Below are 25,177 nucleotides of genomic sequence, written 5' to 3'. Positions count from 1 at the left end.
CCTACTCCTGACTCCCTTCTCTTATTTTGCAGACTTGCATAGCCACCCATGAATCTAATGGGATTGATATTATAATTGCACTCATCTTGAATGACATAAACCCTCTTGGCAAATACTGCATGGATTTGGTGCTTCAGCTAAAGGTATAGTAAATGTAAATTTTTTTAATTTAAATTTGAGTAATAATAGAAGACATTCCTATGCAACAGATCTAGGCAGCCTGACGTTTACTTAATCTTACCATAGCATAATATACTCAGCATCCTTTGAAAATGAACGTTGCAAATTAATTCAGCTCAACTTCTGAATCCTTATCAGGCTCTCTACCATAGGCCTTTTGACCCACTGTTGTGTTTGGGAGTATGCCCTCAGCTTTTTTAAAAAAAATCCTATCAAACAGACATGGCATAGGTAGCATGAAGAGTCTGTGTTCTGGGCATAAAATCTCATGGGTCTGATAAATATCAAGACTGTACAGACATGTAACAAGTCAGGCATTCTCTGTTTATACTGAACTTCTTAAAATTTACTTGAGAAGGAGATGTTGTGAAAAAAGCAAAATATATCAGATTACCTATAATGTCAAATAAAGTTGAAAACAAGGTTAAAGTAAATTATATTTTATTTCCCTTCTCAGTGTCCTGTGAGGGGGAGGGTGAAAGGTAGAGTGGGAGGGCTTGTAATTTTGTTTTGTGTTCTCTGGAGAGTGGGATAGGCTCATAGATAGTTTCTCTGGCCTGTGTGCCATTGCATGCAGAGAGGAGCTCTGCAGCTATAGTGTGTGCCAAGTAGGGTAGAACTTGTCCAGGAGGAGCCTTGGGTTATTGCCTTTTCTTGCCTTCCAAATGAAGTATTTCCATTGCAAATGGCCTATTTCCTCCCCCAAACCAGCAAATACTTCACGGTAGCTGCATTGCATCATATTGGCAACATTATGAATGTCTAATAAAATAATTAATATGGCTATATATCATGTACAATGAAACACTTAATCAACAGTGCTTTACACATGATTTTAATAACTGTAATTACATTTTTGAATGGCACTGTAATTCAGGCCCCCCTCAAGCAAAACACTTAGCTTTTTTAACATTTAACTTTGAACGTGCAGGCAGTTCTTTTGAAGTCCAAATTTCAGTCCCTGTAAAGACCTAGATGCAGTAACTCCAGTGCCATTTTGGTTTGCCATTATCATGAAGCTGTCAAATGTTTGGAGAACATCTTTCCTGTGTAATAACAAAAAAATGGAGTTTAGTGACATTGCTGCAAGGACCAGTTTAGCCCTGTTCATAAGAGACTATATATGCCTTACTCTTACTTAAATAGCAAAAATTGTGGTAAATGGTGTGAAAATGATTCTGATTTTACAGAACCACAGAGTCATTTGGATTAGAAGGGACATCTTGAAGTCATCTTGCCCAATATCCCAGCTCAAGCAGCGTCAGCTAAAGCAGGTTGCCCAGAATTGTGTCCAGTTGAATATCTCCACAGATGGAGGCCTCACAACCTGTCTGGGCAACTTAGTGCAGTGTTTGATCACTACCAGAGTAAAAAATTGTTTTCTTGTGTTTAGAGGGAATTTCATGTGTGTTTTAATTTGTGTCAATTGCCTCTTGTCCTCTCACTGGGCACTACTGAGTGGAGTCTGTCCTCCTTCCACCAGATATTTATACACGTTGATAAGATCCTCCTTCTCCAAGCTGAACAGTGCCAGCTGCTCCTTATATGAAAAATGCTCCATTCCCGTAATCATCTCTGTGGCTTTTTGCTGGACTCGTTCCAGTAAGTCCGTATCTTTCTCATGCTGGGGAGCCCAGAACTGGACGCAGTGCTGGGCCAGATGTGATGTCAAGAATTAGATCCAAATTAAGAAGTTACTCGTTTTCATTTGGAGTGGCAACACATCCAAGTAATATAGCCATGAGTTTACCAGGTTAATGTTTAACATTGACAATCTGTCAGTGCTCATATGCAACTCTGAAGTTGCAAATACATAAATTTTGCAGTGAAAATACAGAATGCAGAGTGTATAGGCCCACACACTTACACATACAAACAAGCTTAGACACTGTTTTCGGGGAACAGTATCTATTGAACTCATACCGCCCAACCACAGCAAAGGCAATACAGGATTATATTTTCCCATGCCATCTTAATTTAGCTTGTTTTGCACATAGTTTGTGATGTGGTATTAATTACATCTTCATGAATTATATTTTCCACTGGACTCCCGAATCATTTCGTGTATGGTGTAGACGGTGTACGTTGAGTGCACAGATGGCCAGTGTTCTGTTCTGCCTCTTGTTAGTTTGAGTATGACCCCCTGGCCTTCCTTACTGACTAGTATTTAAGCCCTGGCACAGTATGACCTCAATATCTGCCACTCTGTGTAGTGGCAGGATGAAGAGACATTGTCTGAGTGTCTTTTCAGCTTTTCTCATAGCACCTTACTCTGCTGTATCTAGTTGCTTCGTACATGATTTTTCCAAAATTCTTTTAGGGAGGTGAGATGAGAACCCAGGTAAAGAGAAATGAAGGCTAGATTTTTTGCAGTACTAATGTGTGATGAAGAACTTTATACTGTACATTCCAAGTAACGGACCTCTTTTTCTCATTGATATCTGGGAATGGAGGTCAGATCCTGGGGTCTCAAAGCATGCAGAAAATGAAGAACATGTCATCAAATGAGCATCTCAACATCAGATGCCAGCGATCAGAGAGAAAAAACTGGAGCCATGTGCCTGCCTGCTGTAATTCTAGGCTATGGCATGCCACTTCTGCTGAGTCAGTAGCAAGAAGCTGGCTGTTGATGACACGATGTCCTACCCACCTTTACCTTTTCTCAATGCAGCAGGCTTCTCTCCATCCCCAGGGTTGTCTGCACTGGGAAATGGCTTCAAAGTCCTCACCCATGAGTGAGTGGAGTAGACTGATGCCTTCCTCCACAGTTTCTTCCCTTTCCTTCTCAAGCTCCCTGGCAGCCTGTCTTGTCCCCTTCCCTCCTCCTCAGTTTGAGATCCCATCAATGCTACCACAACTGACTTGGTCACCATTGTAAGGGAAACTGCAGCGGAAAAAGAACCATTCAGTTCTTCAGACAGCACCCTGTTAGGAGTCTTAATCAAAATGTTATCCTTTCCCTCCACCTGGTCTCATTCACTGTGCACGTTAAACTAATGCAATGTAGGTTGCAAGGTAGAGAGTCTGACCAGACCTTTCCAGTTGAAGGTCCTGATTTGATTTTGGAGTAAAAGGAAAGGGAAAAATTCATGTGGAGTCCCCTTCTCCTCCAGCCAGTCCCAGTCTGCTCTTTTCTTCTCATCTGTTGTTCTTTGTCATTATCTCATTCTTGTGTTGTCAAACCCAGGCTCCTCTCTCCTGCCTTCTCAACTTAGTTCCCAGTCACAGAAGGTCCTCACAGAAGGTCCTAGTTCCCCTGTCATGTATAAATCCTCATTCTATTAAACTACCCTCCTTCATTTACCCCTTCCTTCTGCAGCTTATTTCTTATCCTACAGTCCTCCAGTTGGAAATGTTCAAACCTCAGCTTGACATAGCCGTGAGTCCCTGCTTTGAGCAGGGTGTGGGACTGCTGAAAGATCAGTCCAGAGGAGAGCCTCAAAGGCATGATTTTGTGATCCAGTCTGCATGGTTTTGTGATTCTGTGCCCACCAAGAAGAAACTCTGTGGACTTTTAGTTGTGAAACTAACAAGTTGCTACAGTATAGTACTCAAAATGTAATTTTAAAAAATGCTTATGAGTTGAACAAATTTGACTACAACTTGCACAGTTGTGTTATCTTGGCCTCTAGTGCTCCAGATTTTCAGCTCTGCTATCAAAACTTGGAAAAGCAAAGGCTGCTTAAAACAGAAGTTGCTTGAACATGCAGAAAAGAACATCTTCCTTTTGCCTCAGTCCCAAAAGCAGCTGAGCCCTTTTCCTCTGAAATTGCCCATACTAATTGTCTGAGACACACCCTCACTGTGAGAAATTTCAGTTTGAGTTGCTGATGTCTGGCAAGAAGCAGCTGAGAACGAGGTTGTATGATGGTTCAGGGTTTTACTGGCCCCTACCTCATGTATGTGGTCTACTTCCAAGTATTCACACAGTTTGGTCTGTAATGGGGACAGTGAGGGGATGCTGTGGCAGGTGAACCAAGGCAGCCACGCTCTGGCAGAAAGCAGTCAAACCTCCAAAACCATTCTTCCTGTCCTGTTCACAATAACTGATTTAACTGGAAGTAGGACAGGTCTGTGAAGTTTAAGGCATTACTGGGTTACTGCTGCTAAAGCTCATGCTATTTAATCCTTGCGAGAGGTCTTGGTAAAAGCAGCTAGTTGACAAAACAAAGAATATCTTTATATTTTCCCCCAGGAATATTTGTTAATGAAACAAAATTCCAAGAATGTATGAAAACAGTTTATTTTATAGCCTTTCAAGTAATAACCAGTTGGACTTTATAAAAACGAAAGGGGAAGGAAACCTGCCTGAATGATGAAACCTTTCGTGTAATACTTTTTGTAATTACCTCTGTTGAGTATTGTTTTAAAAAAAAGCCATGGCAAAAATTGCTAGGTGGGCAATAAGAAAAGGAAATGGGATTTCATTTCTTGTGCACAGTATAGAACAAGGCTCTGTATTTAAGTAGAATATTTTTCAATATTTAAAATACTTCTTCCAATATAGCGTGCAGAGTTAGTTAGCCTTACAGTATGCGGACATTAAAATAGGAAAAAAACCCTATTAAATATGTCAGTAAGATAAAAGATGTGAGTAGTTTAAAATCTTATCCGCTAAAAAAGTGGTCCTCGTAATCTCAATTAAAACAAATGCAAGGGTCATTAATCCATGAAATAGATTTTAAAATTTGCATTAACTTGGTTTTGTATCTCTAGAACAATGCCTCCAAGCTTTTGCTGGCTATTATGGAAAGCAGGCACGACAGTGAGAATGCGGAAAGAATCCTTTTCAACATGAGACCAAGGGAACTGGTGAGAAAACTTCTGAATATTCATAAATCCTTTGGCTGAAAAAAAAATCTGTCATTAAAACATTTTTAAAATTATCTGCGTCTAAGCTGAAAAGTGTTGGCAGCATATAGTGACACAATGTATCAGGATAGTACTAATTCACAAAAAGTACTTTAAAAGGATCAAGCATGCATGATTTCAGTCTTTACGACTTCATTATTTTTATCCTGTTCCAAGCACTTTTCTGTAATTGTTTCCTAACTAAATTATCATACTCTGGTAGACTGTCTTCAAGTACACTTTGTCAGGGGCTGGGAAATTAAGCTTGTACAGTTTGTGAAACAGTGCTAACAGAAGTGTGTGTGTAGGCATACTATATATATATATGTATGTATGTTGTATGTTTTATATATATGTCTCATGAGCAAACAGAAAGAGTTACAAACAGTTGTTGCTGTATTTTGGAACAACCATGATACTTGTGTAGGTCTCCAGGCATTTTAAATAGATTATAAGTCTGGATAAATTGTTTCCAATCCAGTAGGCCACGCAACAGCAGTGACTGAAAAACCTGTCTTGTGGGGAGATCTGTGTGCACTTGGCCAGAGCCCAGTGGCCTGCTGGTTTGGGGACTCATCATCATGGTGGCATGTCAGCATGATGAGGCCGGCCCTAGGGTACAACTGCAGGTTCAGGCCCGGTGTGGGGAATGTAGGATTTCCCCTGCATTGGTCCTGTAAGAGGCTTTTGAATATTTTGGAATTAGCACAGCACCCTGCCCAGATCTGTATCTTTCTTTTATTTTTGGTTTAGTGGGTTTTCTTCTGTTAAACCATGTGGAGAACACTGAGTGATGTTGCAGCCAGCTCTAGCCAGAGAGAGATTGTGGCTGCACTCGTAAGTACCACAAGACTCTACCTGTGGTATCTGTAGATCTGTCCGTAAAAGCATTTGTGAAAATACCTGTTCAGAAAGGCTCAGCATCCCTGTTCCTTTCTTACAGTTGCAGAAGTTTTGCTGATGAGAAATGTAGCAGTTTGGAGCTTCCTAAATACTTCAAGCTTATCTTTATTCAGAAAGTGTTCCTCAGACTGCTTGTTCTTCTTGCAGGACTGTAGGGCACCCATCCAGACAAGCTGAACAAAGCGAGTGTGTTCAAACACAGTGTTTGGTGCTTTTTCCCCAAGAATGACAGTTATTTCATCTCTCCTTGTTGGGGTTTGTGTTACAGGTGGATGTGATGAAGAATGCATATAACCAAGGCCTTGAATGTGACCATGAGGAGGAGAACGGAGATGATGGCATCTCCCCAAAAGATGTTGGCCATAATATCTATATTTTGGCACATCAGGTATGTCTTATTTGTTATGTGACTACTTCCCTTCTACAAAAGCATTAAATGGTTAAACTCCACACAAAACCTGCCTGATCAAAAAGGGGAGCTTTCACTCTTGTGATTTCTGGCTCATGTTTGTGTACAACATGACTTTATCTGGAAAGTTGCTGAGAGCAGGACAAGCAAGCAGTCTCACTGTATGAGTAGGCACTGTGGGATATGGTAGGCTCTATTGCTGTGAAATACCAATGTAGAGCAAAGCAGATAAAGTCTACTTAGCTTTGTCTTCTTCTAACATTAACAGCTCATTTATATCAACCAAATCATAAATCACCTTATCATTATTGCTGTATTTGAAATAGTAGCTTCACTTGTGATACCAAGTGAACTTGAATTGAGAAGATTCCTATTATTTTAGATATATTAGTTAGCCAATAAGAATAATTGGGCCTTTTTACTGTTTTCTCATTTCGAATTATGTTGTAGTGCCCTCAAGCTTTTTCCGATCACTTTTGCTTCTTTACTGGTAAAGGTAGAATGTACACTGAAAGTTATTAATTCTTCAGAACAGTTGGTATCAAAAATAGTTTATCTTTCAATTATGTTAAGAGTATTGAAAAGATTATTTTTAAAATTTAAAATATAAAGACCTCATATTTCTTGATTATATCATAAATGATAGCATTTGGTATTTCATTTAAGGGTCAAATTTTTAAAAAATGTTTTTACTAAGTAAGAAACAATAAACAGATGGGGATAGAGGGTGTTCTACGTTCATTATGCTTATTAAGTGTTGCTCGGAATTGAATACTCAATGGAAAAAGAGAAGAAAGCAATCTGTAGTTACACTAGTATTATGCAATGTTTCTTTCAAGCAAGGAATGCAAAACCAGTTACTGAGTTATGCTTGCGTGCTTGCAGCACATTCAAATAACTAAGTCTTGTTATTATGTTCTTGTTGACCGTGTTCTACTCCCGTGCTGTATTTAGGACTGTACATAAGACGCCCATCGAAGATGATAAAATTTTTAAAAAACATCTGTAGCTTCTTACCTTGTATGACTGTTTACTCCTTGTATGAATACTTCTAATGAAAATTTAAATGCCTGCCAAATTGAAATGTTGGTATCTTATGTCTTCTGCCTAGAGTTTGTATTAAGTGACTTAACAGGGTTTGTGACAGTGGAAAATAAATTTTGGGGGTAGAATATAGGCCTAAACCTGTATATGAAGTGACTGCCGGGGTCATTTTACAAAACAAGGTCACTACCAAGGGTACACTAGCTAGCTGAGGTGTAGATTAAGCTCTGTCGCTGGATACATATTCAGGGTGCTGGGGAGGTTCATGATGCCACTTCACAGCTATTCAAAATGCCTGATCTGTTGTTGGCTGCATTATGGTTGCATAAGGCTGGATATTTTTACAGCAATTTACCGAGCTCCTTCCTGTTCTGTAGAATTAAATGGCATGACTGGCTGTGTATGCTACAAAAATATCCATCTTTTTACAAAAAAAAACCCCTTCTTGCATTTCTGTGACACAGTACATGTGTCTGCTTACAATAGCTTTGCACCCATGTCAAGCCCCATATCAAAACAAAACAATGGAAGGGCAGGCAATCTGGGGCCTTTCTTTCTCCTCCACTAATGAAAAGCTATGATTCTTGGCACGCAACTACTGATCTTTGACCCCAAACTCTTTCCATGGCTGCCCTTTCACTCATCCTGGGATGGGCAGGATACAAGCATGGTCCCTCCTCCATAAGGCCATTGTTGCTGGGTTCCTTTGCTGGCTCCACTCTCCAAACACCCTCTTTACGCTTTACTATGTTGAAGTGGCTTTTTGGTGGCTGGCCCTTTCGCTTGGCTTAGCTGACCTGATTTACACAATATTTCTTTGTTGTGCTCCTTACAGTTTCACAGTTCATCTGACTTATTTTTTTCTACAACCAGTGTGGCTCTTCAGTCACTTTCCTGACACTTGCTTGCGACCACTCGCTGTAGTTACAACTTTTTGGTCCCTCTGTAACAGCAGAATAAAGACCAAGAGTTCCTCTTTTTGCTGTTACAGCCCTCAAACACAGACAGTTTATTTTGGGGAGCTCAGACTTTCAGTTTTTGTCGTTGCACTCTTCAGGGCGATGGTGGGTTCTGCATTTTGCCACCACTACATCCTTCCTTGCCCTTCCTGTGGTTGATTTTACCAGAAGCAAAAGGCATTCTTGTAAATGTTTGACCCACAGTGCATAGAAAGTTATAAATATGTCACAAGCAAGGCTGAGATTTCTGTTACTAAATCTCCTTTACAGCCTCCCAACCCCTACCCCAAATGCATACTCAGGTATGCGTATGCAAGTACATGTGCACACCCAGACATCTCTCCCCACACAGAGGTGTGTGGGCACAGCAGCCTGGGACATGATGATAAAACACTGACTGTTAAATATGCCACGTCATGACAGTTATCACATCTCTTTCACATGTTTCTCTGTCCCCTCTTTTCTTCCCTTTATTTCTTCATCCTCCTCCAGCCTGCCACGTGCCATAGCTGTGCTGCTTCCCCTGCACTGACTCCAGGCTGTCTGGATGCTGCTGCTCCTCACTTTTCCTATTCGATGTATTATGAGCAGAGGGGAGAAGGGAGCACCACTAAGAGCAGAACTGACTTATCCATGAGGAACTACCCTGAGCTGTACCCCTACTCTGCAACCTGGCTTTGGGGTAGGGCCTCCTTCCAGACATAGCTCTTCTACAGCTGCTTATGGAGGAGTGACACAAACTGGTGCTTGAGGTCACATTCTGGAAAAATAGGCCTATTATTGCGAGATAGAGAGCATTCACAATTCTCTTGAAAATCCATGGAGAAGATCCTGTTTTCTTTGTTTTGTTCAAATGTCATGCTCAGAGCCAAACTTTGAACTTGATATTGCTAATTCTTACTGTAGTCTCGGGTGAATGGCAGTGGTATGTTATGGATCGTTCCATCAGCTCTTACATCCCTTCTTCTCCAGCCTCAGTCAAAAGAAATTGGTGTGGTATTTTTATTGCTGTCCTTTTAAAAGATCCTGTTAAAGCAGGCTACACATTTTTTTGCAAAGTTAGTAAGGGTGTCCACAAAGAGACTTCATCTTGGTGTGATGTCTCTGTAGAGATTACAAAAGCTTTGACATAGTAGCACAATAAAGTTTAATACTTACTCACCTCTTATATGCAGAAGCATTAGTGTGAGAGAATCAAGTTTTAAATAGCTACCCAAAAAAAAAAGATTATAAAAAGGCTAAAGAAATCCACTGTTTTTTCAGGTGACTGCTTGAGCTTGCTACCTGTTAGTTATAACAAAATATTTCAGTAGTCTGTAAACTAAAAAAATCTTTCTTAGAGTTAGTAGCATTTCTGTGAGGTTCATGACCTCTTTACATTTACTATGAAGTAAAATAAAGCACTGGTTATAACCACAGGCTCCTATAGTTTGCATGCATGTGTATATGTGCTTCTGTTAAAAGAAAATACTTCGGAGTGTTTCTTTGGGTTTTTCAGCTAGATGCAAGCTGTCTAAATCAAGCATGAAGCCCAAGCTAATATGCTGTACCTTTCAGCGGGGGCTTTATTCATGATGCTCAGAAAAATGGAAATTAACTACATAGCTTCTAGTCAGCTTGCAGCATGGGAAAAATGCACTTTCATCTGCCTGTACAGCTGTGTAGACATGTCCTTGATCTAGAAGGATGTGAGTGGGTAGGGAGTAGGGAAGCAAGTTGTAATACTGTAGCAAAATTTTCAAATTTTCAATGCCTTGTGACTTCCTCCATCCAGTTCCTAAAGCTGTTGCAGGAGTGTAGAGATACTGACCTAGCATGTCACCCCTTTCACGATGTGTGTTCTGAGGCTCTCAGACAAGCAAAATGTTTACTCAAATGCTCGATTTTAAGCATATGCTTAAATGCCTTGCCGGAGAGGGAGCGTAGGTCTTAGAATTCCACAATATCTTTCTAACCTCCAAGTAAACAGAAGAGGTTTTTATGAGGTTAAGCTAAAATTTTTTTAAATCCCAACAGAGCATGAAAAATATTTATATAATTTTCTGGTGGCACCAAGGCTTAATGAAACGTCATTTCCTCCACCCCATAAGGTTAGAAGAAATAAACACTGCTTGATATCAATGCAGGTATACAGCATAAACAAACATGAATTTGATCCAGGCTGTCTTCTGATAGACTAACACATTTGGAAGTGTTCTTCCATTGATAAGTTCTTAAAATAAACCAAGAGAAAAGAGGCAGAATTTGCTGTGAATTTTAAGGTTCTTGCTGCAAGTAATACTAAGTGTACTGTAGCAATTGGACATCACGAGTAAGTCATACTCCTTCCTCTCTGGTGCTAATTTTAAATGGGCTGAGGAAAATAAGTCATCCAGCCTTATATATTTGTTAATATATTAAATATATTAATAGCAGAATCAAGATCTATTTATCAACTTGGTCTTACTGCCATGTTTACTTCATGCAGTATGTTGCATATTAGTGTAGGCACATGTAGAACATTTGCTAAATAGGCAACTAAAATGGTAACAAGTGATATGGATTTATAGACTGGGAGTAGTGGTGCACTATGGGCTATTTTTTAAAAGTTACTGGTTTTGACATTTGAACTAGGACTGGTTTAAGAATGAGACTTGGATATGATACATTCACTAAGGAGCAGCTGAAGTCGGTTTTTTAAAACAGCTATCCGAATACTTAAAACTCTAAGAAGCACAAAGTCTTTTGTTTCTGCGGGTTTCCGTTTAGCATGTCATTCTGTATCTTTCATCAGGTTTGAGTACAGCAAGGGCTAGGACCAGCTTTATTTTCCAATCAATGCTGTGCCTAGAACTGTGTGGTTCTGGGATGCCTATGTACTACAGCAGAACAAGTAAATGACAATAATAATAGTTGTTTCAGAAATATTTAAAGAATTAATCTTACTTTTTATAGGATTTTGGAACAATTAAGAAAAGCTTTTCATTTTGTTTCTCCCTTTCTTAAAGTAGGTGGTATTACCCAGTGTTACAGGTAAAGACACCAAGCCAGAAGCAGATGTAGACAGCAAGTCATTAGCTGTCATTGGAAGCAAATACAGCTTGTTTGATCCCTAGTGCTTTGCTTTAACTGCTGCATTGGATTTACTCCTATGCTCACTCGATCCCAGCTACTTTACTAATGAGGAGAATTGGCATTTATCGGGTAGTACAGTTGAGAAGTGCATAATCACTGACCACATTAGTACTCCAGGAGTCTTTTAAAGTGATCATGCTAACATATATTTTTCAGATAAACTTTCCTGTGCTGCTAGTATTATGGATTGTTAAGGTTAGAAGAGCTTTCATAAGAAAATGGAGATAAGTGTGTGCATGTGTGTGAGGGAGGTATTGTAAGGCTTAAGTTTTTTTGTGGGTAATTATTTTTGGTGTTGTAGCTTGGAGCAGCTGCTGGCTTTCCTTCACTTAGCTTTTTTTTTAACATTTAGGCAGATAAACTTAGACCTTGGGCCTCCTTTTCCCTAGTGTTTGTATGTGCATGCATAAAATGAAATACATTTATTAAAACATATACTATAAAGTAAATGTGAATTCTCGTACCCATCCATTCATCTTGACACACATACAATTTAAGTCAGGACAAAGGATTCCAGGGTAAGACCTTGCTTAAAATCATGGGATTAGATTTTCCATGGTTTAATGTATGGGGAACACAAGAAGTAACACTGGGAATGTATGCCTCCAAATGTGAGATAGGATCACTGCATGTAACTTTTCCTATGGTATGAGAATCCAAAGCCTTCTGAACTGGCTGGATTGTGTCAAGCCGACAAAACAGTATTCTGCAAAAGTAAGTGTGACTGTGGTCAGGGGTAAATTTGGTGTGAAATTTGCCTGTTTAAAAAGAAGTGTATATGGTGAAGGCAAAAATTAATTACATAATACTGTGCATTGACAAGCACCTTCTATACGACACAGCAAAGAAACACCTGGAAAGATATTTAGGATGGAGAACAGGTGAAACCAGATAAAACCCCCAGCAGTCCGCAGTGGGCATTAACCGGCTGAAATGATAACATCGTGGTTACACCATGGAAAAGAGATGCGCAGAAGCCAAGTGGAAAAGTCTTGCAAGAACACCTTCACCCTTGATGGTGGTGTTACTGTTACTGGCCCGTAACATTTGCCTAAAAGAGATCTCCCCGTCCTTGTGGGAGCTGCTAGTTCCCAGAGCATTTTGCACTAAAAGATAGGCTTATCCTCATCCAGTTGGGAAGCAGCTTTCAGCTGCAGCAAGGATCCTCCAGAAGAGCTGAGGTCTGGGGACCACACTGCTTCAGTGAATTTTTAAGCTTGCTGACCTGTTTCTGCCCATCCTCCCTCAGGTACCTGCTTTGCTCAAAAATGAAACTGTAGCCCATTAGTCCCATAAGTGTCTTGTTTTTAGAACACATTATGTTGTGCCTAGGTTCTACAGACAAAGATTTTGAGCTGATTCTGTTCCATGAACAAAATGGCATGTTTCATTTGAATTTTTATACTTGTCTGACTGGTACACTAAAAAAATGGTGTCTTTAGTGTATGAGATTAGGATTTTGGAAAAAAGACCCAAATAAAAAAAGGTCTGAGCCTGTCTGGTGTAAATGGATGTACTTTACCAGAATCACTGGTTATATTCAGTAAAAATATAGATCACTCACGTTTCGTGTAGCAATGACCATTTTCAAATTTTGCAGCTGATGTGAGCAAGCAGCCATTGGCACGTGGTGTTGGAGATTGTCCTCCCAAGCACCTGATGGCAAATGGAGAAAAATACTACACGTACTTAAATAAACAGGACTACCTTTTGACACCAGAAGATGATCAAATCTATCTTTTAGGGTAAAACGGTCTTTCAGGATGAATAGCTGTGAGTTTGTGGAATAAGCACGTTCCTTTCTGCAGGACAGGTAGAATTTTTGAGGTAAAGAATATGATTTTTCGTGAGGCTTTGCTGAGGTTTGCATTTTTGGGATTTTTTTTGTTGTTGTTGTTTCTCTCTCCTAAACAGAGAAGCTCTTGCTGATAGCAGTGCCAAAACAAAGGGCTAATGGGGACCAGTCCCAGGAACTGTTACTGTCAGGGGACTCATATCCTTGGCTGCCAGACCTGAAACTTCTCATAGAACTTTTATGTTCCACATGTTGTTTTGTAGTTATCATCCTGATGAGACAGGCTATGGCATCAAAATGACACCGGCTAATTAAATGTCAGCAGAATCAGAAGCTGTTGCAAGGCTTTTACACTTAGATTGCCAAGATTGAAACAGAAGCCAATGACGCACATCACCCTCCTTGCGGCTCATTAGGATGGTATATAACTACCTTCAGCCAGCTACAGTATAGAGAGACAGTATGGAGACTGCCACAGGGGCTTGACACTAATGAGCACCTGAAAGATTAAACAAATGTCTGTGGCTGCTGTTAGGTCTCAGGTTAAAACCTTGGCAACTTGTGCTTCGTTGTTAGGTCTTGGGTTAAAACCTTGGCAACTTGTTCTTCAGTGATTTCTTTTTCTCCCCTTCTCCTTGGAAGCATTAACTTCAGAATCCTGTTGTGACTTTGATAGGGACCTACATGGGGACCTCTGTTTTCCCGCTGGTGTCCTGTTGACTTAGGCTGCTAATAGCTGCAAGGATCAGGCTAGAGCTCTTTACTGCAGGCTGGCCACAAAGGTTTTAGCTTATTTCCATTGTTCTGGTTCTACTTCTCCAGAGTAAGATCAAGTGTCTATTATATATATATGTGTGCGTTTTATTATATGTAATATGAATGAGGGGTATATCCTGTTTGGCTGTGGTGACTGTGCATTCCACTAGTGCACAGGTGGCCTTAATATTTCTGCTTTGTGGGTTTCTTCTTCTATCTTTAACTTCTGTAATCCCGTGTCCTTGTGTTTTGTGGTTTACAAGATTTTTTTGTCATTGGGAAATAATGTATTGGTGTCGGGGCCCAAACGTTACACCAGAAGGAATATCCTTTCTTTGTCAAATGTCTGCATTGTGAAATCTTCACATTAGTCTGTGGTTTTACTCTGAAAATTGGCTGTGCGACAATGACGTACTGTTTAAGACATTCTCTGTTCAGGCTTTGTTTGCAGTCCTGTATTAGTTATAAACATACTACCTTTTTATTGCTGTCTGAAGCAGCAGGGGATGGGGAGAATTACTTTAGTTCTCCTTTGGTTCTGTATCACCAGCAGGGCAGTTACTTAGCTTTAGGAATAGATCATCATTTAGCCATATCCTCAGCTGGTTTACATGGGAATGCCTCCACTGAAAGTAGGCAAGCAATACTGATTTATACTAGCAGAGAACTTGACCTGTTGCCCTCAAGCCGTACTCATACCCTAGAGCTCTCCACTTGCATTTGGCATGCACAGTCTTCATTAAAAGTTATGATATATGGGTGAAAAAGAGGACGGCTTGACTTAAAGCTTTTAGATTGAAATTGCATGGAGGAGTGTTAAATAAAATTGAAAATCATTTTACTTGTAAACTGAATAAACTCAATCCAGAAGCCATTGAGAGACAATAAATGTGGAACCACACAGTGCCATCTTTACAAAGTCACTCTTCAAAGTAGACTGCACTTTCAGTTGCCCCCAACTGCAGTGTATACGTACTGTCTGCTCACAGATATATGTAATGTAGCTACTTACTTCATTCAGATAGCAGCAAACTCCTCTGATTAAGAAAGCTGAATTACGTGAAGTGCTGAATTGTAATAGTCTACTGTAGGTGAAGGCTTGCTCTGGAGGCAGAGGTTTTGCATTAGAGGTGACCTTCAAATGAACTGGTGTGCTCTTTTGCTTATATCTAAAGCACAACTAAAACATTTTACTCTAAGCTAGGAGGAACTTGCTTTGTTTGTTTTGAGGGGAAGTGAGGGTAACCTTGGAAATATCATGAAAGTGAAGTCTGGTCTTACTTAATATTATCACTGAAGTTCTAATGGGCCTCAGATATCTGCACTGTGAAATTCTACACCTTAATTAAAAACAGAGGGGGACGTCTTCTTTAACAAAGACGTACTTTTTTATCTCTCTCAATTGTTGAGTCGTCATTGAAGTAATTACAGGTTAACAATAATAAAGAGCATTAATCAGAATGTCAAAATATGTCTGTTCCTCAGAGTTGCTCAATTTTAACTCTCATCTCCTCTGATGTCATAATTTAATTAGGTATGTCAGTCATCATAGAGTTTTCCAGAATAGACAAGATCTGAATTTGTAATCTACGAACAGGCAGAGCTACCTCAGTTGTCATCCTCTTTATTTCACTTATTGAACACAGCTCAGAAAACTGAAAATTAGGTCCACTTTGCACTTCTTCTGAGGCAGCTTTAAGAGTTACTGATTAAAAGTGTCCAGCTGTGAAATTTAGTTTTAACAGCTGATTTTGCTTTTCTACACCAAAAGTGAGGTGATCAGTTTCTTACAATCACCAGTAGTTTTACAGGAGTAAAACACCTTCAGACCTGCACACAGATAAGCATCTAATCAACCTGGGGTTAAAGAAATGGTTTCTCTGCTGTTATGTATGGGCAAGGACTTTCAGAATTTCTTTTATGAATGATGATCTGTGGTAGCCTTAAATGAATTTGGTGTTTCCAACCTTTTCTTTCTATGAGTCTGTCTGCAAAGCACCATTTAGCTGCTTGTTGTTTGGGTAAAACAGCATTATTTGTGAATGTCTGATGAGGAGAGAGATGAAATTTTTACCCTTTTGCTGTCTCACCAGGAACCGTTACTTCACAGGTGCTATGTGAAAGTGCTCTCCTGAGGACAGTAGCCATAATAGAGTTGGAAAGAGCAACTCACCATTTCACTTTCTCTTCTCTCTGTTCTTATGCCCCTAAGTTATTTTTTAAAAGATGTTTTGCTCTGCTAATTAGAGGGTGAGGCAAACATTCAACAGCATGATTGAAAAAGCTAGAAAATCTCACCACTGTAATTATTTGAAGGGAGACATCTCTCAGTTCCCATCCATCTCCACTTCATAACTGCCCTATTTTGTACCCCGCGTTAGGAAATGCATGTCTTTCATGAATTTGATAGATTGCAGCTTCGGCAGTTTACTTGCTACTTCAGTCTCGTATGTTTTTGACCCTGAATGACCAAGTTACGGTCTTCTGTGTGTTGCGGAAATACCTGAAGAGGTATTTGAAGAGGTGGGATGCTGACAGGATTGGCTACGAACAGACTTTTTACTTTGCTACTGCTATAATGTACTCAAGTGCTTGAATCATTGAGGCTGAGCCGTGATACCAAGTTGCAACTGAGGACTTAAGCGTCCTTAATGTGCTTCACTGAAGATTGGTAGATGGCTTATCCCAGCCTCTGCAAGTGCAGTGTATGTACAGTGGCTTTCTTCCAAGCCATACCTGCATGTAGCAGAGCTGGTGGTTGTATCATAGATTGTGTTGGTGAACTGCATCCAGCTTAAGGGGTCACAGTGTGCAAAAGACACCATGGCACTATACTGCAAATATGTGAGATGAGACTTAAGGGTGGGAGGACGTGAGGAGGTAGCCAGTGCTGCAAGTCTTACACTTCAGGTCAGAGACTGATATGGTTTCCCTGTAGTTTGAGTAGACCCTGGAGAAGAGGATGAACCCCTTCTGGGTGCCAGAGGAAGGGAGGTTGACTGCCAGTCAACGTCTTCTAGTCTTATGGCTTACAGAAGGAAATATGTCCACACTTAAACACTTAAAAACTTGGTTCCCCTCACCACACTGCCCCCAAAATAAGAGTCATAATCAGTTCCTCCTTTTGTTTGTGCTAACCTTCCTTTTCTTTAGAAGCCACATATTAGACAGCAGTAGAGAACAATTTTGCAGAGAATCACTGTTCCGAATAAGAGAAACCTAGAAAGTAAAGTGCTTGATAGTAAAAGGATACCCCTGAAAGGGGTATGCCATTCACAGCTCTTTTATCTCAGGATTATGCATATATTTTTTTATGTATATAAAGTGCTGGTGGCTTTGAGATGTGAACAGTTCTCTTGCTATGTGGATTTGGGATCCATATGCTTGCTGGTCTGTTGCTGGTTTTGGTCTTTCTCAGACTGGGTCTGTACAATGCTGGTGAGCATGCCAGTAAGGTCTTATTTTGGGCACAGTGTTTTATCTGCCTTTCACAGAATTTGCATGTGGCTGGGATCTTCTTCCTTGTTATGCTCTGAAGACTACTTGCACTAACTCTGTTCTCTTTTTCTTCCTTTTCCATTGAACTTTCTTGTTATCTTCCCATAATCATGTCTGACACTTCCATCATCTCCTTATGTCCTTCCATCCTGTACTCTCCAAAATTTTGATTACAGTAATGATAGGAGGCAGTCTACAAGTGCAGTTGTGGCATCCTGTTGGAACACTCTGGTTTGGTACTGCTGTGCACATCCTATGTTCAGTATGGTCAGTGTACACCAAAAAACCAGATGTGACCAATGTATGCATTGAGCTGGTTTGGCTCATGTAGGCACAGCTGCCCATGACTGTTTACAAGTAGCCTGCAGAGATGTTTCACACCCACCCCCGTCAAATTAATTTTGTTTTGTTGCAACACGTTTTATCTGACCTGTACTTTCCCCACAAATACACTTTATTTTTTTTATAAGTAAGCTTTGCCTGGAAAGAAATTACAAAGAAGACAAATGGAAGTAAAGCTCATTGAAATATTAGCAAGTAATTTTGTCTTCTGCTGGCTTTCATCAGGGATGAAAGAACAGCAAAACCACAGCAAAAATAGCAATAAAATTACTATGGGGGCTACAAACATAATAGTGATAGAGATTACTTAACTGTGGTGTTTTCTCTTATGTGATAACATTGAGGTGTTTTATTTCTCCCTTCCCAGTGAGGTAGATCACTATTATCCACAGTTCGTAGTGCGCACCATGTAGAGGCTGGGGAGGAGAGGTGGTGTCTCAGAGGTTACACAAGGCCATGGAAGACCCAGCAACAGAATCCAAAGCGTCTGGACCACCCAGAGCCCTGCTCATGTACCACAAGCCATCAGGGGAAGATTAACTCTAAACCCTTTTGGTTGCTCTGTACAGTATAATCATCTAAATGAAATCAATGAATACTTGATTTGAGAGTCTCCCATTGCTCCATCCCTGCTGTTCCTAATGTTTGTTAACAGATTGCTTTGTGGTAGAGTGCAAAGGTGCCGCTCTATAAAACTGTAATGACTTCTGGAAAGGAAGTTGCCCTGTGTATTGCAGAAAGCACCATTCAGTTTTGATTGGAACGTGGGAAGTTGAGAAGTTGTTATTACTGTTAGTACAGCCAGTTGGAATAAAAATTTCTGCTCAGTTATGGTTAAGATGAGATTTCCTTTTTCCTTGCTTTCTCTCTCTCCTTGTTTACTGATGGAATAGGAGTGTTCTCATTTGCCCTGGGCAGGGAGCTGGCGTGTGGTAAGGTCTTGGCATGCCAAGGAAGAGGATCTCATTTTCTGTCTCCCGTCCTCATCTGTGGCTCACCCGTCCTGTTTGCTACTCCCTTGACGTTCTCTTTGCTGTTGTTTCTTGGTCCTTGGGGTTTTTCTTGTCAGTCCCCAGGCAACACTTTTTATCCTTTCTTGCTCTCTAAGCAGAAAATGAAGCATTCAGTGAGATGGCTGGAGTTTCCCCTTGTGAGGGGGTTTGGTGGTGCCAGATCTCACACTGCCTGGCTCCAGGAGCCAAGGGACTGATGGGGAAAAAAGAGGAAGAGATTGCGGCTGTAAATAAGCCCCAGCTGCACGAGTCTGTTTGCACAGCAAGGTGAAACTAATCTGAACAGTTGCAGTTATTCTGCTGTTGCTGCAAGTTGCATTTTGTCTCATTTCTCCCTGGTAAGGGACCCCTGGCCTTTGGGCCGGACACCCGTGCTACAGTACGTCTGGTTACGGACAGGGTAGAGATGAAGATAATTTACAGCAGATCTATCAGATATCATCCATTGGACATCAGTTCTGTACAAACAGCTCTTGCCTCACTTTCCCTAAGACCTGTAGTTCATGAACTTCCAGGACTGTGTACTGGCCTCTCTCTGCCCTGACATGTTAGACAGGGCTGACTGGCACACCAGAGGGTTGGCTAGTGAGCTGGGGCATGGGGTAAGGGCAGAGAGGGCACTGCGCAGTGCTATAGCTTGCAAGCACACCACACATTCAGCTCCCTCCCCAAAATGAGTCCCAGTCCCCAGCACACTCCCATCTGCTGCCTAACCCAGTTCCCTTCCCCTGTCAGGTGTGCCTGTGTGCCAGGTGTCTCCCCCGTTAGATAACAGCCTTACTGCTGCCTTGCAACTGTGAGAAGAAACTCAAGAGAATTGGTGATAAAGATAACAATTTTAAAAATAATTTTGTTTCTATTTTTTAGGTGTTTGTAATACTTCTTAATAGTAATACTTAAAACATAAAGTGTTTCATGGCACAGCAACTATAAGTGTCTTTATTTGTACTTTTCAGCCAGTTTCCAAGAGCTTATAGTAATGCTCCGTAGGCCTTTTCTAGCAAATCAGTTTAAGATGTTTGACATTTTGCCAGTGAACTGACTCTTTCATGAAAACCCTTAGAGGGCACTAAGGCTCACCCATTTAGACCCCTTTATACTGTTCTAGTCATAAAAAGTCACCTTTACCCCCCAGGTTTGGCAGTCTCAAAATGCTAGAGAGTGAAATAGACATCACAGAATTTGGGAGTCTTCAGCCTGCTGTTTCTACCTCATATTTCTGGGACTCTTGTCCTTTTTTGGGCCTGAAGCAAAGCCTAGTGAAATCGGCAGGAGTTTAGATAACCATCTTGTCTGTGTACTGGGTAAGACCTCACGCCTCCAGTGAGGACTGGGCTACAGAGGAGACCCTTGCAGTTCACAGGTAATAACCAGGGACTCACATGTTCTTGTAAAAATGTTCTTGGAAGGGGTCTGTGTTTTACAGAGTTAATGAAAAGTGGAGAATTACTTCCTCTTTTCCCAGCAATTCTTCCACATGCATACATATATGTACATACATATTTTGGAAAACCAATCTAGTATCCCAAGTCAATGAGTTATTGACAGGCTGATGACATGTACGTTCACAGCTTTAAATCACTTTTTCTTTGAGAACATTTAAATAACTGCATTTTTGTTCAAGGAAATCTTGACTTGAAAACAAAAAGCCTGCAGAAAGTCTGTATATTGTTAATTGCAAAAGATGGGTCTGCTGTTGTTTTCTGTGCTGCTGATCATATATGGAATCCCAGATGACCAGCAGATCTGATTTTATAATCATGTTGTGCGAGGAGTTTAGACTGAGTATTACTTGTAATTCTGTCATTTATCTCTACTGTTTCTTTATTAATGTCTTCAGCGTTCTTGGTCTGTCCTCAATCTTTCACGTTTTGTGCTGATGCTTTATTACAGTGTTTTCTAAATTTCTGAAGTAGAAGTCTTTCACGATGAACAACAGTCCTTCCTTGGGAACTGACTGAAAGCCATATGATCTTTATTCATATAGCTATTGCCCTACACGTCCCCTCTTTGGAAATCACTGTTCCATTGTATGCTATTGTTTCCTCGTCCCTACGTGGCTTGATGAGTAGTAAAATACAGTGTTGACATTTAAAATATTGTCACTGGCATGGTTGATGGGTGAGTGAATGACTGTCTGAGAGAGTTTTCTCCTTAGAGGTGATTTGGGGGGGGGGGGGTGTGCTCTGTAAATTCAGGCTCTAGCAATGGTTATTTTTTGTATCAGTTATGCTTGCTGTGTATTCTTGAGCTTTGCTTTGCAAAAAAAATGGGGCTGTTCTTTTCACTATAGTTGCTATTGTCCATGCCCCTCTAGAGTCTCGTCGTTCAGCTGCCCCAAAAGATTTGTGCAGCACTTCAGAAATAACACTTAACTACATCATGGGAGTTAAATATGAAAAAATGTCATTCAGAGCTTGCATGGCCTTTACATGCCAGTCACAGACTGTCACCTAGGGTGTATTATCAGCTTGGATAAGCTTTCCATATTTTAGGTTCACAGTTTGTCACTACATTGTTCTTTTCATTGCTATGTCTTTGATCTCACAAAAAGCTCTGTGCTGATCAAGGAGTCTGTTGACACAGTCCCCTTTGCCCGTGTGGGCCTTTGAGCTCATTACAGGGCAAAGGAAGGATCATGAAAGCAGAGCTTCAGAAAACACTGTAGTTGCCAAATAACATAGCATTTCTAAAGCTGTTTGGTGTCTTACTGTGGGCCTCTGCTTCAGATCTGAGCTTGCGCAGATTGCTGTCCACACTGTTCTGTCATCAACGTAGCTGTGACAATACAGAATTAGCAGTGCTTATTATTGTGGCAATGTAGAGGAATCCATTCCACATAGGAACTGCAATACAAGCAGAAAATAGATAGACCCTTTGCCCTTGAGGTTACTGTCTGAAGGTCTAGACTACAGAAGGTAAGTGGATATAGAGAGATGGGGAAGCAGAAAGAAATGAAGTTACAAGCGCTTTTTGCCTAGCACAATTGCTGACACCTTTAGGTAAGTTTGCCTTCTGAATCCTGCCGTAGTTCCTCCAGCTTGGTCAGCAGTCCCTGGTTGTTTCTGATGTGTCTTTGCTGGCAGCTGGGGTGCTAGCACAGAAGATCCTGGCCTGTTCTTCAGATTGACTAGTGCTAGTGTCGGGAAGCCCAGCTGTGTGGTGCTAGGTTCTGTACGCACATCAGCACAAGACAGTCACTGCCTGAAAACACAGTCTAATAAAGTATAATGAAGATCACTGAATATACACTGTTTTGAAGTACATGGCTGCTGTTCACATGAAACCTGATAGTGAAATATGCACTGCATCAGCACTGTCTGAAATTACCAGCAGTCTGTTAACACACTGTGCTAGTCAGTCCCATTACAGCACAAGAGGGCTGAGATGGTTTTCCCTTCTAGTTCATGTGGCAAGGGAACTTCTGTTACTGATATTTATCAAGAGATACTTTTACAGTAAAAGTTACAGATGGTTAGAAGCATATCAGGAAGCAATACCTTGAGATTTCATATGGTTTACAAATGGCATTTCCTGTTCTGTATACAAATTCAAGTATGTTTATAGCAAGTTTTTTGTGGTATTAATGAAAATTTCTGAATCTATACGTGTCAGTTTCTCCAAACTGGCATAATTTTCATATGAGAAGAACTATCCTTGACTTGTCATTTATTTGAAAACTCAAAATCTTAATGGTTGACATTGGAGAAAAAAAGGGTCAAGATACAGGCAAAGTTCCTCTGTATTACGGAAGATTTAAAAAGGGGAATGTATTTGCTTCTAGTTATGCTAATTCATCACTCCAAGCAGGGTGTGATTGCATTCTGTCTAGTCAGTTCTTTTCTCCGTATCTTAAAGGAGAGATATGGCTAAAGTAAAGGACATTTGGAGATGGACAAGGAAAATAATTGAGTCACAGAGTCTCTTCTGTTTGAGGAGGGATGGGAAAGATAGCGATTGTTTTAATTTAAAGAAGAGACAAATAAGAGAGGACGTGACAGTAGTGTACAGAATGATGAATGATATAGAGAAGGTGAATTGGGTGCTCTTACTTGCCCTTTTGTAAGTACAGAAGCAGAGGGACATTCAATAAAGCTGAAAGGCGAAAGTAGTAATACCATTTAAAGGGAAGTTTTAAACAGTAGCTACCTTGTTTCCACAAGATCATCTTGTTTCTCCATGATGCTAGAGTATGTGTTGAGGGGGATGCAAATGACCTCTAGAAAATGAATTCAGGTTGTCTTGCTAAGCGGATGTTGTGGGCATACTGCAAAGACTACTGACTGGTTTGGGTTATATGGCTTGTGTGAAGGGGAAGAGCTAGTCAGGTAGTCTTAAAGAACCTTTTTCGTATTAAAAATAAATGGAAATTGCATAAGATATTAATATGTGTAATGAGACTATCCATGCATTTGCTAGATAAAGAAGTAACTATTCAATCTACTATAGATGGAAAAGATATTGCTTTGCAGTTGACCCCCATGTGATTTTTTGCATGTCTCCCTGAATATCTGCTCATGACCCTTTTATAAAAGGCTGATGTTCTTCCACATTGGCTCAGGGCTCTCCTGTCAGGGCAAAGCAGACTTCTGACCACAAGGAGGTTGTAGGAAGTACATTTATTCTTCCTGAATATTCCTTTCTGGTGTTCTCTTGCTTTTGGATATTCCACTTATTATTCATCTTTAATTAATACATTTGTATCAAGATCCAGAAGAAAATTTACTTTGATCAGCAGATTCTAGGGAACTTCAATGAATAGAGTAAATTTTATATGTATCTTTACCGTGCCATTCATAGATAAAAAGGGGATGGTGAGACATGCAAATAAATGAGTGAGATCATTTTCTGGCTAGATTATTACAATATCTGTTTAGATTCATTGTTACTTTTAGACTTGATCCCTGACACTCTTTTTGTAGATTTGCAATTATTTTATAATTCTTACTGTGTTATTTCATGTAGTACAATCCTAATCCACCTGTGGTGGCTTAGTTCCTGTGGTCATTTTGAGAGCTGTGTCTGCCTTGTTTCTGATGTCTGTGCCTAGTCCGTTGTGGTAAGGTTGGTGTAGTGATTGACACCTGGATCATGTCTGCAAGAGGACATTTTCTTTCCTGCCTCAGTTTCCCCCACTTTAAAAGAGGTGAAACACCTCAGAGTTTCGGGATGAAAGCCACTCACAATGATGTAGGCAAAATTGCATTTTCCGTAGTGTTTCCACATTTCTTGTAATTAAGTCTTTTTTCTCATTGACATAAGGGACATCATGAATGCATTTGCCGACATTCTCAGTTTTAAACTTTGTGCAGCTATCAAACATTTAAAATATTTACTGTTCAACAAGAAAAGATGTATTTTATGAATCATGTAAAGTATATAAATTGTAAAAGTTTGTAGGAGATGCATATTTGTGTGTCTCTGTGCGTGTACGTATGTGCTATGTGTATAAACTCTACAGTTAAGAATGTATTTGCCCACCACTACAGTCCAGCTGCCTCCGAAATAGTTATGGATGTTATCCTGGCAGCCCTGAAATACCAACCTACAACACAGTTTAGCCATTTTAAATCGCAGAAAAAAATTAATTGTAAATGTAATTACCTAGTCAGAGGTATGCAAATTTTATGTCTAAACTTAAGTGAAAAGAAGCATTCAGTCTAATTTTTTGGCATTTGTCAAAAGCCCTCCAAAAACTGTCTAGGCTGCAGGCTAAGCTGCCTTTCATAAATCTCAGCTGAAGACTTGCTGCTGACTTTTTAAGACTAAATTATTTCTATTGTTCTCAAGTAATTACATTTTTGTTGTTATCTGTGGAAAGAGCCCCACTGGCTTGAGCATGTAAGTATATGGGGGTGGGGGAGAAGAGGATTTGTGTTAGTTAAGTGGAGATGATAAAGCTGAAAATACAGCAGCGGGACATAAATCAGATATTTTTTTTCTTTTTCTAGTTGGCTCGTCACAATAAAACATTGCAACAGATGCTGAAGCCAGGGTCAGATCCAGATGAAGGAGATGAAGCCTTGAGGTATTATGCCAATCATACAGCACAGATAGAGGTAAAAAATTACTCACTAGAAGATTAAATGTGAGACAAGTTTGCATCTTGTGCATGGTGTATCACCTCTTCTTAAGCTTCTGAACAGCAAAGCTTATTCAAATGGTGCAGATTATTTATGAGGAGAAGGTTGAACAATATGCTTTCGACTATGGGAGAAAAAGGAATGCCCCTATGTTAAAAGTGGCTCCAAATAATCATTTTACAGTAGCTTTCCTGTGTGTTACCAAACATGTTTTGTTAGGGAAGTAATGA

At 40.2% G+C, this 25,177-nt stretch overlaps 1 protein-coding gene across 3 annotated transcripts in view; it reads left to right on the top strand.

Moving 5' to 3' along the window:
• The window catches only part of ITPR2 (inositol 1,4,5-trisphosphate receptor type 2), a 279,885-nt gene that overhangs the window by 204,914 nt on the left and 49,794 nt on the right, over window positions 1–25,177 (top strand). For all 3 annotated transcript variants that reach the window (XM_064460370.1, XM_064460362.1, XM_064460379.1), the window contains 4 exons: window positions 33–143; window positions 4,897–4,992; window positions 6,203–6,322; window positions 24,816–24,923. In XM_064460370.1, the coding sequence (XP_064316440.1) occupies window positions 33–143; window positions 4,897–4,992; window positions 6,203–6,322; window positions 24,816–24,923 (435 nt within the window). The remainder of the gene's footprint in view (window positions 1–32; window positions 144–4,896; window positions 4,993–6,202; window positions 6,323–24,815; window positions 24,924–25,177) is intronic.

Source organism: Phalacrocorax carbo, chromosome 1 (genome assembly GCF_963921805.1).
Source record: "Phalacrocorax carbo chromosome 1, bPhaCar2.1, whole genome shotgun sequence".
Lineage (NCBI taxonomy): Eukaryota > Metazoa > Chordata > Aves > Suliformes > Phalacrocoracidae > Phalacrocorax > Phalacrocorax carbo.
Note: the sequence above shows the minus strand (reverse complement) of the source record. Positions and strands in the feature narration are given on the sequence as shown.